Below are 13,548 nucleotides of genomic sequence, written 5' to 3' on the forward strand. Positions count from 1 at the left end.
GAAAAAATTTCCGATACCGTTATGCAACTTCACTCCACTGGATTTGTATAAATATACCCTTTGCAGAAATGTGTGACGAGCGCTTTTATAGAAATATCTTATTTTTCATAAAAGTGCCGAAAATTATTTTCATCCCCTGCGTCGTCAATCTATAATGCAAATGAAAACGACATTTGCAAATGTGTTTTTCATTTGCATAAATACCCCTGCCGTTAGTGTTCATATCCTTTTGGAGGTTGGATTTTTTTTTAAATTAGAGACTGATTTTTGTAAGGAACACACGTCTTTTGCCAAGGCACCCTTTTGAAGTATTTTATTTTTTCTCACATCGATCGATCTTTATAAAGGTGTGTTTACCTTTATATCTGGGTACCATTATGAAGGTGCTCATAAAGAGCCACTGCAAAAAATAATATACATTCCAATAACTGGACACATTGCAGATGAAATTAAGGAAAGGCGAGCTGCATAATATACACTGATTCTAGATACTCCTTTTAAACCCACAACTACATTTTAATCTTGACATTAGCTATATACAGCTTCTATAACATGCGGCCCATCCTCCTACATGCCAAGTGTTAGGGTTGATCTTCACCATTTGCCATTCTACACTCTTAACCTAAAAGGTTCATGTTCATTCACACAGGTTCTTTTGTAAATGCAAAAACATTGATATTATGATACACATATGATTGTATATATGTGTATCATAATATTAATGGTACATAATTCTTACGGTGGCTCGTTTTTTACCTTTCCCCGTATATTCTTACGGTGGCTCGTTCGTTACCGTAAACTATTCATTTCATGAAGTCAATTTCTGGCAACTAAAGACCTCCTGACAAAGAATCTTTAATCCTTAGAGATTCTTTGTTAAGAGTTCGTAAAGCGCTACATATTTTGCAGTTTTAATGAGAAATCTCTCCAGGTGCCTACCAGGAGCGCCGACACAAAATGCACATTTATCTGTTTTGCATTTTTGGCCTTGTTGCCCTATATAAATATGATTTATTTCTTGACGTTTCATAAAGCTTAATCATAGATTTTTGAGTTAGCCTGTATGAATAACAGAAAAATGAATTTTACTTTGTCGATGCATGTGACAGATGATCCCCTTAAGATGGGAAGCTTAGCAAAGTTATTCATATGTCGTAATGGAAATTAAAAAAAAATATTATACAGTCAAAAGTCTTTAATCCGGACTCGTCGGGACTTCGGCGATTCCGGATTATCGGGTTTTCCGGATTATAGATCATCAGTTTAAATCTGGTAAGTTGACATGCAGAAATTATAAAATTAAAAATATGAAAACGTAATTTATGAAATAAAGAGCAATTATGATCTAAAGGGTATCAAAATTTAAAATTATCAAAAAAAAAGTTAATTATCAAAAAAATTAAAATTATCAAAAAAAAGTTTAATTTTTATTTGTTTACTTTATTAAACATTTCTTTCAACACGCACATGCCTAAAGCACACATTACGCATAGTCGAAATTAGAAAATTGCAACCAGAAAACTATTTGATGTGCATTCATGATACTTATAATGACAAGGAATTTGATTTAAATCATATCAAAGACGGAGTACATCGAGATGAAATACTACATTTAGTAAGGAATTATAAGCCGAATAAAATAAAAACATCTGCCCTGAATATAAGGATAGTGCTGACAGATCAACTTCCAGTTCATTGGGCCGCCAGGACGTTTCTCCCCCCACCGAGAGCAGCGTGAAATTGATAAACAGATTCGGAATGGTTAGAGAAACAAAGGATATGCCTTTATCCATTTTTTGCAGCAATTCCACTTTTTGTTTGATGGACATCGAAACATGCTTTCGCTTTGTAGATCCTTTGGCAGCTCCAGAATCGGAAATTCTTTTTGACATAATCGAAAGTTCAAGCTTAGTTTTATAAAATTGCTCTAACAGTCTGCAAAAAATAATAAGCCGGATCCAATTAGAAGATTAAGGAACAACGCAATCTGCAACATTAACTGAAATAGATAATTAGATAATTTTAGCTTTGCATATAGCGTCCGTTATACATTAAACGCGCATGCGTAAACGTATTATGCGCTTGCGTAAACGTATATGCGCATATCTTTGCGCAATTGCGTTTATGCGTGCGCCGAAAGTTTGTAGCTTTGAGGTCCGGATTATAGATCATTCCGGATTATGGACGTCCGGATTAAAGACTTTTGACTGTATCATAAAACTATGGAACATGACTCCATATTAATTTAATTTACTGAAAAACAAGTCTAGAAAAATTTAATCATTATTAATAGGAAGAGTTGAAAGGTATTTCTTTCTCTTTAAGGGGGTCCTTTGTGGTATAATAGGAAGCACACCCCACTAGCAATCAGAGGTCCGGAGTTCAAAACTCGGCGAGGAAAACACATATTTTTCCTGACTGTTGGCTCCCGAACTAAAATGTGGTAGGCTGTAATTTGTCAATATCAGGATTTAGCAAATGTGTCTCCACCTTCCTAGTCGCCCTTGAAGTGGGAGAGAATGTAAGAAATTTTTTCCTTTATTCCCGAGCGCCTTCGTAGAGTAATTGGAAATAAATCCTGCTAGCAATTGGAAATTAGGCTAGTGTGCTGCATCTTTTTCATATCCTGCCTAGGCAAAGGTGTAGAGGAAGGGCAGAACATACAGGCCACTTATTAAGGGATTGCCTCCGAAGAACCTTGATTTTTTAAGCATATGTTAAAAAGGACGAAGCTAAAAAGTTGTCTGTATTGTGAGAATCAGTTCCTAACTTACATTTGCCGTTTAAGATTTTTTTACAGTGTATGTTTCAATTGCTCCTTGCTAGAGAAGTTTAACGAAGTTGAAGTTGATTAAAAGCTATATTCCATCAACTATGTGCTAAGATTTAATGGTTTGGCAGTGTTTTGCATTGAAAATAAATACAGTAGCTAAAAACATTAATGAATTTTTGACGAAGCTATAAACAAATTTTCAGAAGTCAAAACTCACTAAAAACAGTTATAGCTTTTTTTTTTTTTATTATTATTCACAGAAAATTTAACATTTTTTAAATCATAAAAATGGCTGATTAATAAGACTTTTTTTAACATAAATTTATCTGATTAATGTAAATTATTTTTTCCTTAATCTTAAGACTTTTGTTTTCCAAATCAATTCAAATATTTAATTTTATTTAAATAAATGTTAATTATATATTTCTGTTGACATTTTATATGTTGATTATTATAATAAGGGGTGGAGGAGCTAGTAAGATTTCCCTCCTGAGCCTCAATTACTAGGTCTGCTACTGCAGATAGGATTTTGCATGTTTGGCATATTTCTTGCTTTGACAAACCTAATGATTTTAGAAAATTACATTTTATGTTTGTACAGTTCTTCCATCCTTAGAACGGTCAATTTACTAAGCATAAAAACCTATCTCAAACATTCTGTGCATGTGTATTTTTATATGTTATGTAAGCTAATAGGAAATATTTAATAATGGAAATTTCCCTCATTCATAGTCAGTTTAGAATCCACAAAAGACAATAGGAGTGTTATAAATAATGTACATAAAGAAAAATGCGTAATATATTCTAAAAAATTGAGGAGGAAATTGCAGATATGTGAATGTTGAAATAAATATCGATAAACAAAACAACAGTAAACTCAAATTTATGCTTATTTTAAAATCGAATGATAGAGTTAAAAAAAATATATATATCTGAAGAGTAAGATTACGTATACTACATTAAAAGGAACGATTAGCTTTATTTATGACTTTTCACTCATTAAAAAAAAAGTAGAATTTTATTATTGGTTAAAGAAGCTAATGGGATAGATGAAGCTAACAGAATTATATATACGAGTTGTTGTCCTCTATTGAAGACATATGTGTTATTTCGTTCGATTGACTAATCTTAATTTTCATGTTGTTCTTATATATGAATTTTAAATTAAGAAGGTATCTGTGTCCCTTTTTATTTCCAGGGCAGGGAAGCATCTTTTATAAAATTATAAGTATGCACTATTTACTATTGAACAGGAAATGAGAGCTGTATGAAAAACTACCACAAAAGGGAAATTAAATTTTTTGGCAGGATGAAATATAAAATACTTATCAACAATTAAAGTCCTTGTTAATAATATTTAGCTGAATTTTAAATATATATATATAATTTAATGAATAAAAATTGAAGATAACACAATTAAAATAATAAATTAAAAAATTTATTTACATGCATACAATTTTATATTAAATACACAGATAATTTTCCTACCATTACAAAAAATAAACAGATGATTATTTCTTTCTCATACACTCACAGACAGGAATAAAGAATTATTTTATTAGAGTTTTGAAATAACAGCAGTTCAGCCCCTTCCTTTTAAATTCAACAACTTTTAAAATTACAGTGGTTTTTATTAAAACATAATAAATATAGTTTGATTAAATATTTCTTTCACAAATAGTTCAACTAATATTACATAACTCATATTAAATGTCTCTACTATGAAATAAAGGATCATTCTCAAAAATTCCTTTTTATATATAGACATATAATTATAAATGCATCAGTTCACTTCTTCTATAATTATATTTTGTGAAAATATTCTTAAACTATTAAAAAAAAAATTCCTTCATTTTAAAATGGTTATGAGATGGATTTGAATGTAATGATGACAAAGAAGACATTTTTTAATAATAAAAAGAGGGAAAAAAATCTAAAATAGCTTAAACATAGATACCTTGGAAAAAAATTATAAATATTAATAAAAATAAAATTTTCACAGCACATCATTTTAGCACAAAAAAATCTATCATTAAACTTTGCATACAGCCACTTGAACGAGATCTTCATTTCCGTATAAAATACATAAATTTCATCTTTCATTTCCTATTTATCTGTTTTGGTATTTTCTAATTTAAGAAATTTTGTCTCAAATCACGTTTCATCATGAATCACGATGCATTAATTCTAGATTCAATGGCAATTACTTTCACAGAGCATATATAAATTGAACTATATGCTATCAATTTCATATCAAGGCTTTCCATATGAAAATGATGTAATAACACATAAGCTAGAATTTTAATAGTAACAGCACTGTGAGACATAACAGTTGGCTTACTGTAGGAACTATCCAGCAATGCAATCATTACCTTACTGTTACATCCAATGATGCAATACATTTGCTTATCATCTGATAAGCTTGTTTTAAAATGATTTCATTGAAGGATACTATAAGTATCCTTCAATGAAATAAGTCAGTGTAAGCAACTGAAAAATTGGTATGCAGGTTTTATGGCTTAATTGTCTGATTTATCAAGATTTAGGCATTAAGTTTTTATTTTGTTTAATGTTTCTTTTTAGAACGTTGTTTGGTTTGCTTGGTTCAGCCATTTGCCCTGGAGTTGCTGACCTTGGGTGATTAAATCTTAATGACACTACTAGAATGATGCTGACAGCAGGATGAATAATTTTGTTGCATAACTTAGCTGACAGCTCCTCCATATATACTAGTCTGATGTTTCTGCTCACTAAATCAGCTGGAAGCATTAAAAATTATAAATATGAAACAATTTGCATAATAATTACAAAATAGAATTGTAATAAATTTATTTATATTTTTAGTTCATTTATTTATTGAACAAAATAAATGTTAAAAGTTATTAAAATGCAGCACTAAATTAAAATTATAACACTTGTAGTATACTATAAAAACACTGATGCTACAAATGCTAAATTAACCGAGTATTGGGACTTTAAAGTGACTTATAATGCTAGGTTAGCTTTTTGAATGCATTTTAATTAGGAAGCGACTGATAATACTAGGTTAGCTTTTTGAAAGCATGAATTCATATCATACATAGAGAAAATTATGAAAACGTCCATGTAGCCAGTCTATTTGGCATGATACAGAAGCAATAAACATGTTTAATGATAAAACTGAAATGAATAAAAATATTAATGAGGTTAAATTTATAATTTTGTTGTTCTTTTGCATTTCAGTTAATATCTCTATAGTAAAAACTGTCCGGCTTAACACTGTCCACTTTCTCTTTGACAAAAATGAACATTATTCTCAATAATGACAATTTGAACATTAATTGTGAATTATAATAAATTTGCTAGCTGCTGTTCTATTCATTCACAATAATAATGGCTTGAGTAAATTTTTGCGTTTATTTTATTTATGACCTCCCAACATTTTTTTTACTATGCTTTATCCCAGTGCTCCGCAACCGGTGTGCCACGGCACACTTGTGTGCCATGAGTAGGATATACGTGTGCCACAATCAAATACATGTATTTGACATTTTACAATTTTTTATCATGTATTTAATACACAATGACAATTTTTTTCACTTAATAATGTCTATTTTAAATGTTTTTATATATTTCACTGTTGTGTGGTTGTGTGTGTGATAAGTGTGTCAGCATTTGAATTTTTTCGGCATTTCCTTGATAACTCGGAACTCTTTGGTGTGCCACGAAATTCCAGAAAGATTTTTTGTGCGTCGCAGGTGAGAAAAGGTTGCGGAGCACTGCTTTATTCTATAGTTCCAATTTGAGGTAACATGGTGCAAATATCCAGAGTTAAACTGTCATAACAGTACTATTTACAACTGAAGTCAGCAAGCACATATCATAAAATTTCAGTTATATGTAGAAATAATTTATAAGCAAATAAATCTTTATCATTTGGCCAATCTCAATTCAACAAACTAATTTTCATAACCTTTTTTAGTTTTCTTTATTCTGCAGATAATCAAAACCATTATTAAAGAGCGATTACTGTACATGATTATTAAGAAATATATACATTTGCATACTTCAGCTTTGCTACTTTTTACCTTTAACAAGCTAATATTTAAGTACTAAAATATAATACAGTTATATCTCTGAAGTTATGTGATAGATGCAATTAATGAAAGTTCTGACCTCAGATTCCCAGTAGTCAGGATGTTATTTAATTATTACTGTTTTGTTATTAGGATCAGTTTCAGAAATGTACATAAGTAATAAAATGCATGTATGCACTTACACACACATCCATCCATCCATCCATACATGCACATATACATAATTCTGAATCTTGTCCTGATAAGAGAAGAATACCTATTTATCTTGCATACAAAACAATGCATATGAATTTAAGTTAAAAAGAACCAGTGGCTAAAAATGCACTTGTTTAAAAATATTATACATTTCATAAGAATTTATCAAATTTTCTCATTCGCATAAAGCTAATTTAAATTTAAATTATGAAAATTTAATTGTATACGAGTAAAAGATTAATAATTGCTGTAAACTAATTTTCAGAATGTATAATTCCATTCACTTTTTTGAACCAAAGAATGAAAGTAACAACACTGTGCATAAAAATGTAGAACAACTGCATTGTTAACACAATTAATAACTCAAGTGCTGTTTTGAAGAAAAGTATGGGGTTTTTAGAGCAATTAGCGTAAATTATTAGACTTTGATGCTGCTTATTTTATTAAAGCTAATTCTTATGTATAGACACAGGTTTTGTTCACCAGCATTTTATGAATTATTCAAAATTTCAAATACAAATTAACTACAGGTATAAATGTGTGAAATAAAATAAGCAGCCTTATTAAAGCAGACAGAGCCTTGCAATATTTAAAAGCTACGTGTTACAAAATTGGCAATTCAATCAGCTTATTTTGTTATGGTGGCCACTTTAACATACAAGTGTCACCTGTATATATTCTAATATATTTTAGGAGCATTGAGCATAAATAAAAAGTTGTATTTGACCTTTCTGGTCCTTCTTCCCTACATAAATTTAGCATCTGAGGTAGCTATTTTATTTTTTAAAAGGTAGAAATAAATATAATAGAGCTTTATTTTTTTCAATTGCAATTAACTCCCAATAACGATTTATGAAAATATGAGTTAATTCTTATTTGCTATTTTTTTTGGGGGGGGGGGTCATGCAACTACCTTATTTTACAAAAGGTAGAAATAAATAGACTAGAGCTTTATTTTTTTCAATTGAAATGAACTCCCGACAACAATTTGAGAAAACATGAACTAATTAGGATTTGCAATTTTCCAACTTTCATTTTGACTTACCGTTAACGTTCCGTAAACAGAATAGAGCATTATTTTTAGCATTCTCGGGTGTTAATAACGATTTCGAAAATATGAACTAATTATGATTTGCGATTTTGAACTAATTATGATTTGCGATTTTCCAACTTCTATTTTGTCTTGCCGTAACGTTTCCTAAATCTATATAAACAGAAAAAATCCCTTTTCGTCCTTCAAGAAAATTCCCTGAGTGGGTTGCAAGTTTGTAAAGCTTGTCAGGGTTACCATAATCTGGCCCACATGCACTCTTCTGAGATGTCAACAAATCGCCAAGGGCCGGTTATCTGAAAACTGCCGTAAATGCACTTTGCAACTTCATTCTGTAGTCATCATTATACTTTTTTTTCATAGTTAAAAAAAATTGCAAAACATTTTAATTCAATTTCCGTCTGACTTTTTGAAACCAATTTATACATATAGAAATCTATAAGACTATCTATTCGCCTAGAATCAATTGTAGGCATGAAAAACAAACATCCTCTTTTTTATATAAATTTTCTGACTACACTATTTTTTTAGACATGTGGCCCATGGATCTTTGTGAATTTATTGATGTGGCTCTAGACGTGAAAGGTTGAAGACACCTACTTTAGATCATAAATGCTTTATTATTTGATAAATCACTATTTCATATTTTTAATTTTATAATTCCTACATATCCTCCTATTAGATTTAGGCTGATGATCTAATATGTGGCAACATTGCAAAGGTTACCAGCGAGGATATTCCGTTTTTCATTAGTAGTACCAATATTGGCGATTTCATCGCCTGCACCAGCAAAACGGGAAAAATACTGATTTTGTTTGGTACACAGATGCTCATGCTTATAAAGTATGCATCCTTGCAAATTAAAAATTAAGTTTCTTTCAACACTGGATAAAAAACATAGAACTGTTTTTGGATGTAGTCTAGAATTTGGTGGCCCTTGGATTAGCGACAAATTTTGTTCAGTTTTGGGGATGAAACCTCATTTTTGGTTAAAATCAAATTTTAACTTCCTGATATTTTGTAAGTCAAAACAGGTGTGTACATGGACAAAGCCAAGACAGTTCGCAATGCCTAGTCTGTACAATTCTCCGATATTCTTTTAAGTGAAAATAAATCAATGTGTTCATGTACACCAAGTTTGTGCAATTCTTTGACTTCTTATTTTGGTTTTCTGCTGCAACCATCTTGAAATTGTGCCTTCCTGGCACCTCTCTTAGCATCAAAAAGGAATCGCAAAAAAAAAAAAAAAAAAAAAAGGCACCCAATTCTAAACTTTAACAATATGTACTATATTTGAGTTCCTTACCTGCATAGAAATATTACTGCCATACTGATTCATTTTTTCAAATGTCTTCTTAGGTATTTTACACAAATGGCGCTGCTCTACTTGGTAACTCTAGGATTTGAAAGAATTTATCTTAGACCATCTTGTTTCCCTTTATCAGTATAATATGTGATAAGCCTATACTGGTTTTATGAATGCTATACTGTGGAAATATTTGATATTGCAGGTAGATAGTCATAGTCATACTGGGAATACAAGATGATAATAGATTTAATTAGATAAAAAGTATGCAAAAAAAAAAAAAAAAAAAAAAAGGAACTATGTAATTTTCCTGCAGATCTTTAGTCTTTTACCACAATAAACAAATCACTTAATATATTATTTCATTACAGGTACAAGAAACACACCTTTATCATTAATTCAATAGCACATAGAAACATTTGTAAGCAAAACACAGATTGTTAAACACAAAGAACACACAAGTTACAGTACACATATGGGATGAAACATTTAGCACTGCTCCAGAACTGCATCTCAGAAGTATGTGAAAGTGATAACAAGCATATGATCATCTCAGTGCATTTTGGTAGGTAACAGATGTAACACTGAATAAAAGTTATACAAAAATCTGTGAAAAATTATATCCAGTGTCAAAAATTCAAATTTTGGAAAAGGCGGAAGAAACACAAAATACATCATGACAGACTCTGAATAAGAGCAATAATGCAAGCCTTTTCAATCAAGGTGAAGCAGCTTTAGACTCTTTTGATTGGATAGATAAGCAAATATAGCTTCAAGTCAGATTTAGTTAAAAATGAAGTGAGATACAACATGCATAAACGTAGTTCCTTGCTTTTTAGAAAGAAATAATTGGATTAAGATTTATTTGTATCAAATGATAATTCAAAAATCTCACGTTTTATAGCACCCGGTATAATACATTTAAATCTGAAATTCTACCAATGAATGTCTCTCTTATTTACCAACAATTTTCCCACCACTTAATACTGGCAACTGTTGTGTTTCAAACTCGCTTTACTGCAAAAAATGAGGTTTTTTTGCTGCGTACACAAATCTGATAAATCCATATGCAAATGCTGCACTGATAAATAAATGTTGATACTAATTTAACAACTCTTCAAAAGACAGAACTTCTGGCTTATGCTTAGATCTACGTATGTTTACTCACATTATTCTAATGTCCAAACAAATTCTTACATACGCAACATATTTCTCTATTCCGTGGATATACATATCTTAATAACTCTTCATTAAATTTGAAATACTTTACACACAAGTGTTCCCTACTGTGCAAATACGTGTACGAGTGTTTAAATTACTCTTCACACTAAATTACTTCTTACACATACATGAGGTTTCTCTCCTGCGTGAATACATGAATGAGCGTTTAAATTACCCTTCACACTAAATTACTTCTTAAATATTGCATACAAATGAGGTTTCTCTCGCGTGTGACTATGCATATGCTTGCTTAAATCACACTTTTGTTTAAATGACTTTTTACATACTACACACACATAAAGTTTATCCTCTGTGTGACGAAGCATGTGCTTGTTTAAATGACTTTTTACATACTGCCTACACATGAGGCTTCACTCCTGCGTGAATAAGCATATCCCTGTTTAAAGCACTGTTGTGTTTAAATGACTTCTTACATACATGACTTCTCTTCTGTGTGAATAAGCATATGCTTACGTAAATCACACTTTTGTTTAAATGACTTCTTACATACTTCACAAACATGAGGTTTCTCTCCTGTGTAAATAAGCATATGGCATTTTAAATTACTCTTGTGTTTAAATGACTTATTACATACTTCACACACATGAGGTTTCTTTCCTGTGTGAGTAAGCATATGTCTGCTTAAATGAGACTTCTGACTAAATGCCTTCTTACATACTTCACATACATGAGATTTCTCTTCTGTGTGAATAAGCATATGAATGTTTAAGTGAACCTTCTGTGTAAATGACTTCGCACATACTTCACACACATGAGGTTTCTCTTCCGTGTGAATAAGTATATGTCTGTTTAAATTACTCACCCGATTAAATGACTTATTACATACTTCACACACATGAGGTTTCTCTCCTGTGTGAATAAGTATATGCTTGTTTAAAGCACCCTTCTGATTAAATAACTTCTTACATACTTCACACACATGAGGTTTCTCTTCTGTGTGAATAAGCATATGGTTGTTTAAAGCACATTTCTGGCTAAATGACTTTTCACATACTTCACACACATGAGGTTTCTCTCCTGTGTGAAGAAGCATATGGCTGTTTAAACCAGACTTCCAACTAAATGCCTTATTACATACTTCACACATATGAGGTTTCTCTCCTGTGTGAATAAGCATATGGCTATTTAAATTACACTTCTGACTAAACGACTTCTCACATAGTTCACACACATAAGGTTTTTCTTCTGCGTGAATAAACATGTGAATGTTTAAATTACTCTTCCTGCAAAATGTCTTCTTACATATTTCACATATATAAGTTTTCTCTCCTGCATGAGTAGGCCCATGCATGTTTACACTGAATGTTTGACTTAATGATTCATTAAATACTTCACACACACGAGGTTTTTCTCCTGTGTGAATAAGCAGATGAGTGTCTGAATTAATCTTTTAAATAAATGTGTACATACCTCACATATAAGAGCTTTCTCTCCAATGTGAATTAGCATATGCATCTTTAATGTACGTTTTCGACTAAATGACATCATATAAATTTCATACGTATGAGGTTTGTGTTCAGTATGAATACGATTGTGGTGTTTTAAATAATACCTCTTGAAAATGATTTGTTAGATTGTAGCAAACCATGAATCTAGAACATCCTCCTCCTAGAACATGTAATTTCAGAAAATGAACATAGAACATCCTCCTCCTAGAACATGCAATTTCTGCAGAATATTGATAACTGTAACTGACATTCTTAATATATCTTGCTACATATCTTGTGATGAATTTCAACCTCTGAAGTAATGTAAAACGGACTGCTTATACGAAAAAAGTAATCGGCTTTTCAAGCTTTGAATGCTAAAAAGTATGAATCACACTACAGCATAAATTCAACTTTAAATAAAGTCACACATCATAGTTTTAAAACAGCCACTTTCATTAAAAAACTATAACTGCAGTAATTATTCAAATAATAAAATCGGTTTCAAAGAAAATAAACTTTTGCATCAGAGAAAAAAAAGAAAAGAAACATTTCTGTAGCAATTCTGTAGCAATCTTGCTTTTGAGCAAGAGGAAAGGAGGTGAGGACTTTGGCGAACGCCGTTTCCGACAGACAGACAGACAAAGTAGACAGATGTCTTGTTTTGCACCCGCTATGTCTTTCTGCACCGATGGGCGAAAAATCAAGCATAGGTGCGAAGGAAAGGTATATAGAAAAAGGGGCAATTTCGTATTTGAGGAGAGTAAAAAGGAACTTCGTACATTTTGTACGAGTTCAAAAGGCCATAAAGAAAAGATGGGACAAAATAAAATTTAAATTAAATGGCCCAAAAATAATAGAGGGGAAAAAAAGGGCCTATAGAAAGAAAAGGAAAAGAAGTAGAAAATACCCTAAAATACGATTGTGTCCATGTGCGTAGTTAAGGAGTTCATCTGCAAAAATTCGGTCTTTAAGAAGCAAACTTTAGCTAAGTTAAAAAAAAAATAAATGAATGAATGAATGAATTCCTACATGGTAATGTGTATGCCGTTATCTTGAGACCTAACAAGAAAAGACATATATCATCACAGAGATGTACATAATATTTTAACTAAAGTAACATTAAATATTACCGTTCCCAAAAAATTCATGTATATTTCATAAAAATAGTAATTGACAAAATCATAAATCCATACACAGTGTGAGAGCATTTCAGCAAAAATAAATTACACAGTTTATTTTTCTTAAATATTAGTTAAATATAAAATTAATTTATTAATTTAACCATTGTAATTTATTATAGTACAACTTTAACAAATTCCGTCACACTGTATTTTTATTTGCTCATAATTCTAAGTTTGAGACCTGAAAAAAAAAGTCGGGGATCTTAGTTACAAAAATCACAATCTATACTCATCGTTGGTCAAGAGATCCCCATTTTTTCCCTCTCAAGAAATTCCTAAGCACGAAGAGGGGGG

At 31.0% G+C, this 13,548-nt stretch overlaps 1 protein-coding gene and 1 long non-coding RNA gene across 2 annotated transcripts; both read right to left on the minus strand.

Moving 5' to 3' along the window:
- Nucleotides 1-4,189: 4,189 nt before the first annotated feature.
- LOC146994020 (uncharacterized) lies at nucleotides 4,190-12,055 on the minus strand. The gene has a single exon (XM_085826734.1). The coding sequence runs from the start codon at nucleotides 11,932-11,934 to the stop codon at nucleotides 11,053-11,055; it is 882 nt and encodes a 293-aa protein (XP_085682860.1). The 5' UTR covers nucleotides 11,935-12,055; the 3' UTR covers nucleotides 4,190-11,052.
- LOC146994021 (uncharacterized) lies at nucleotides 4,190-12,693 on the minus strand. Its single transcript, XR_015043965.1, has 2 exons — nucleotides 12,054-12,693; nucleotides 4,190-5,532 (listed from the first exon to the last, which is right to left on the minus strand). It is a non-coding gene; the product is annotated as an uncharacterized LOC146994021 (long non-coding RNA).
- Nucleotides 12,694-13,548: the final 855 nt, after the last annotated feature.

The sequence above is a fragment of the Stegodyphus dumicola genome, chromosome 11 (genome assembly GCF_044657685.1).
Source record: "Stegodyphus dumicola isolate Sdum_Otavi_A_Nest chromosome 11, ASM4465768v1".
NCBI classification, from domain to species: Eukaryota; Metazoa; Arthropoda; class Arachnida; order Araneae; family Eresidae; genus Stegodyphus; species Stegodyphus dumicola.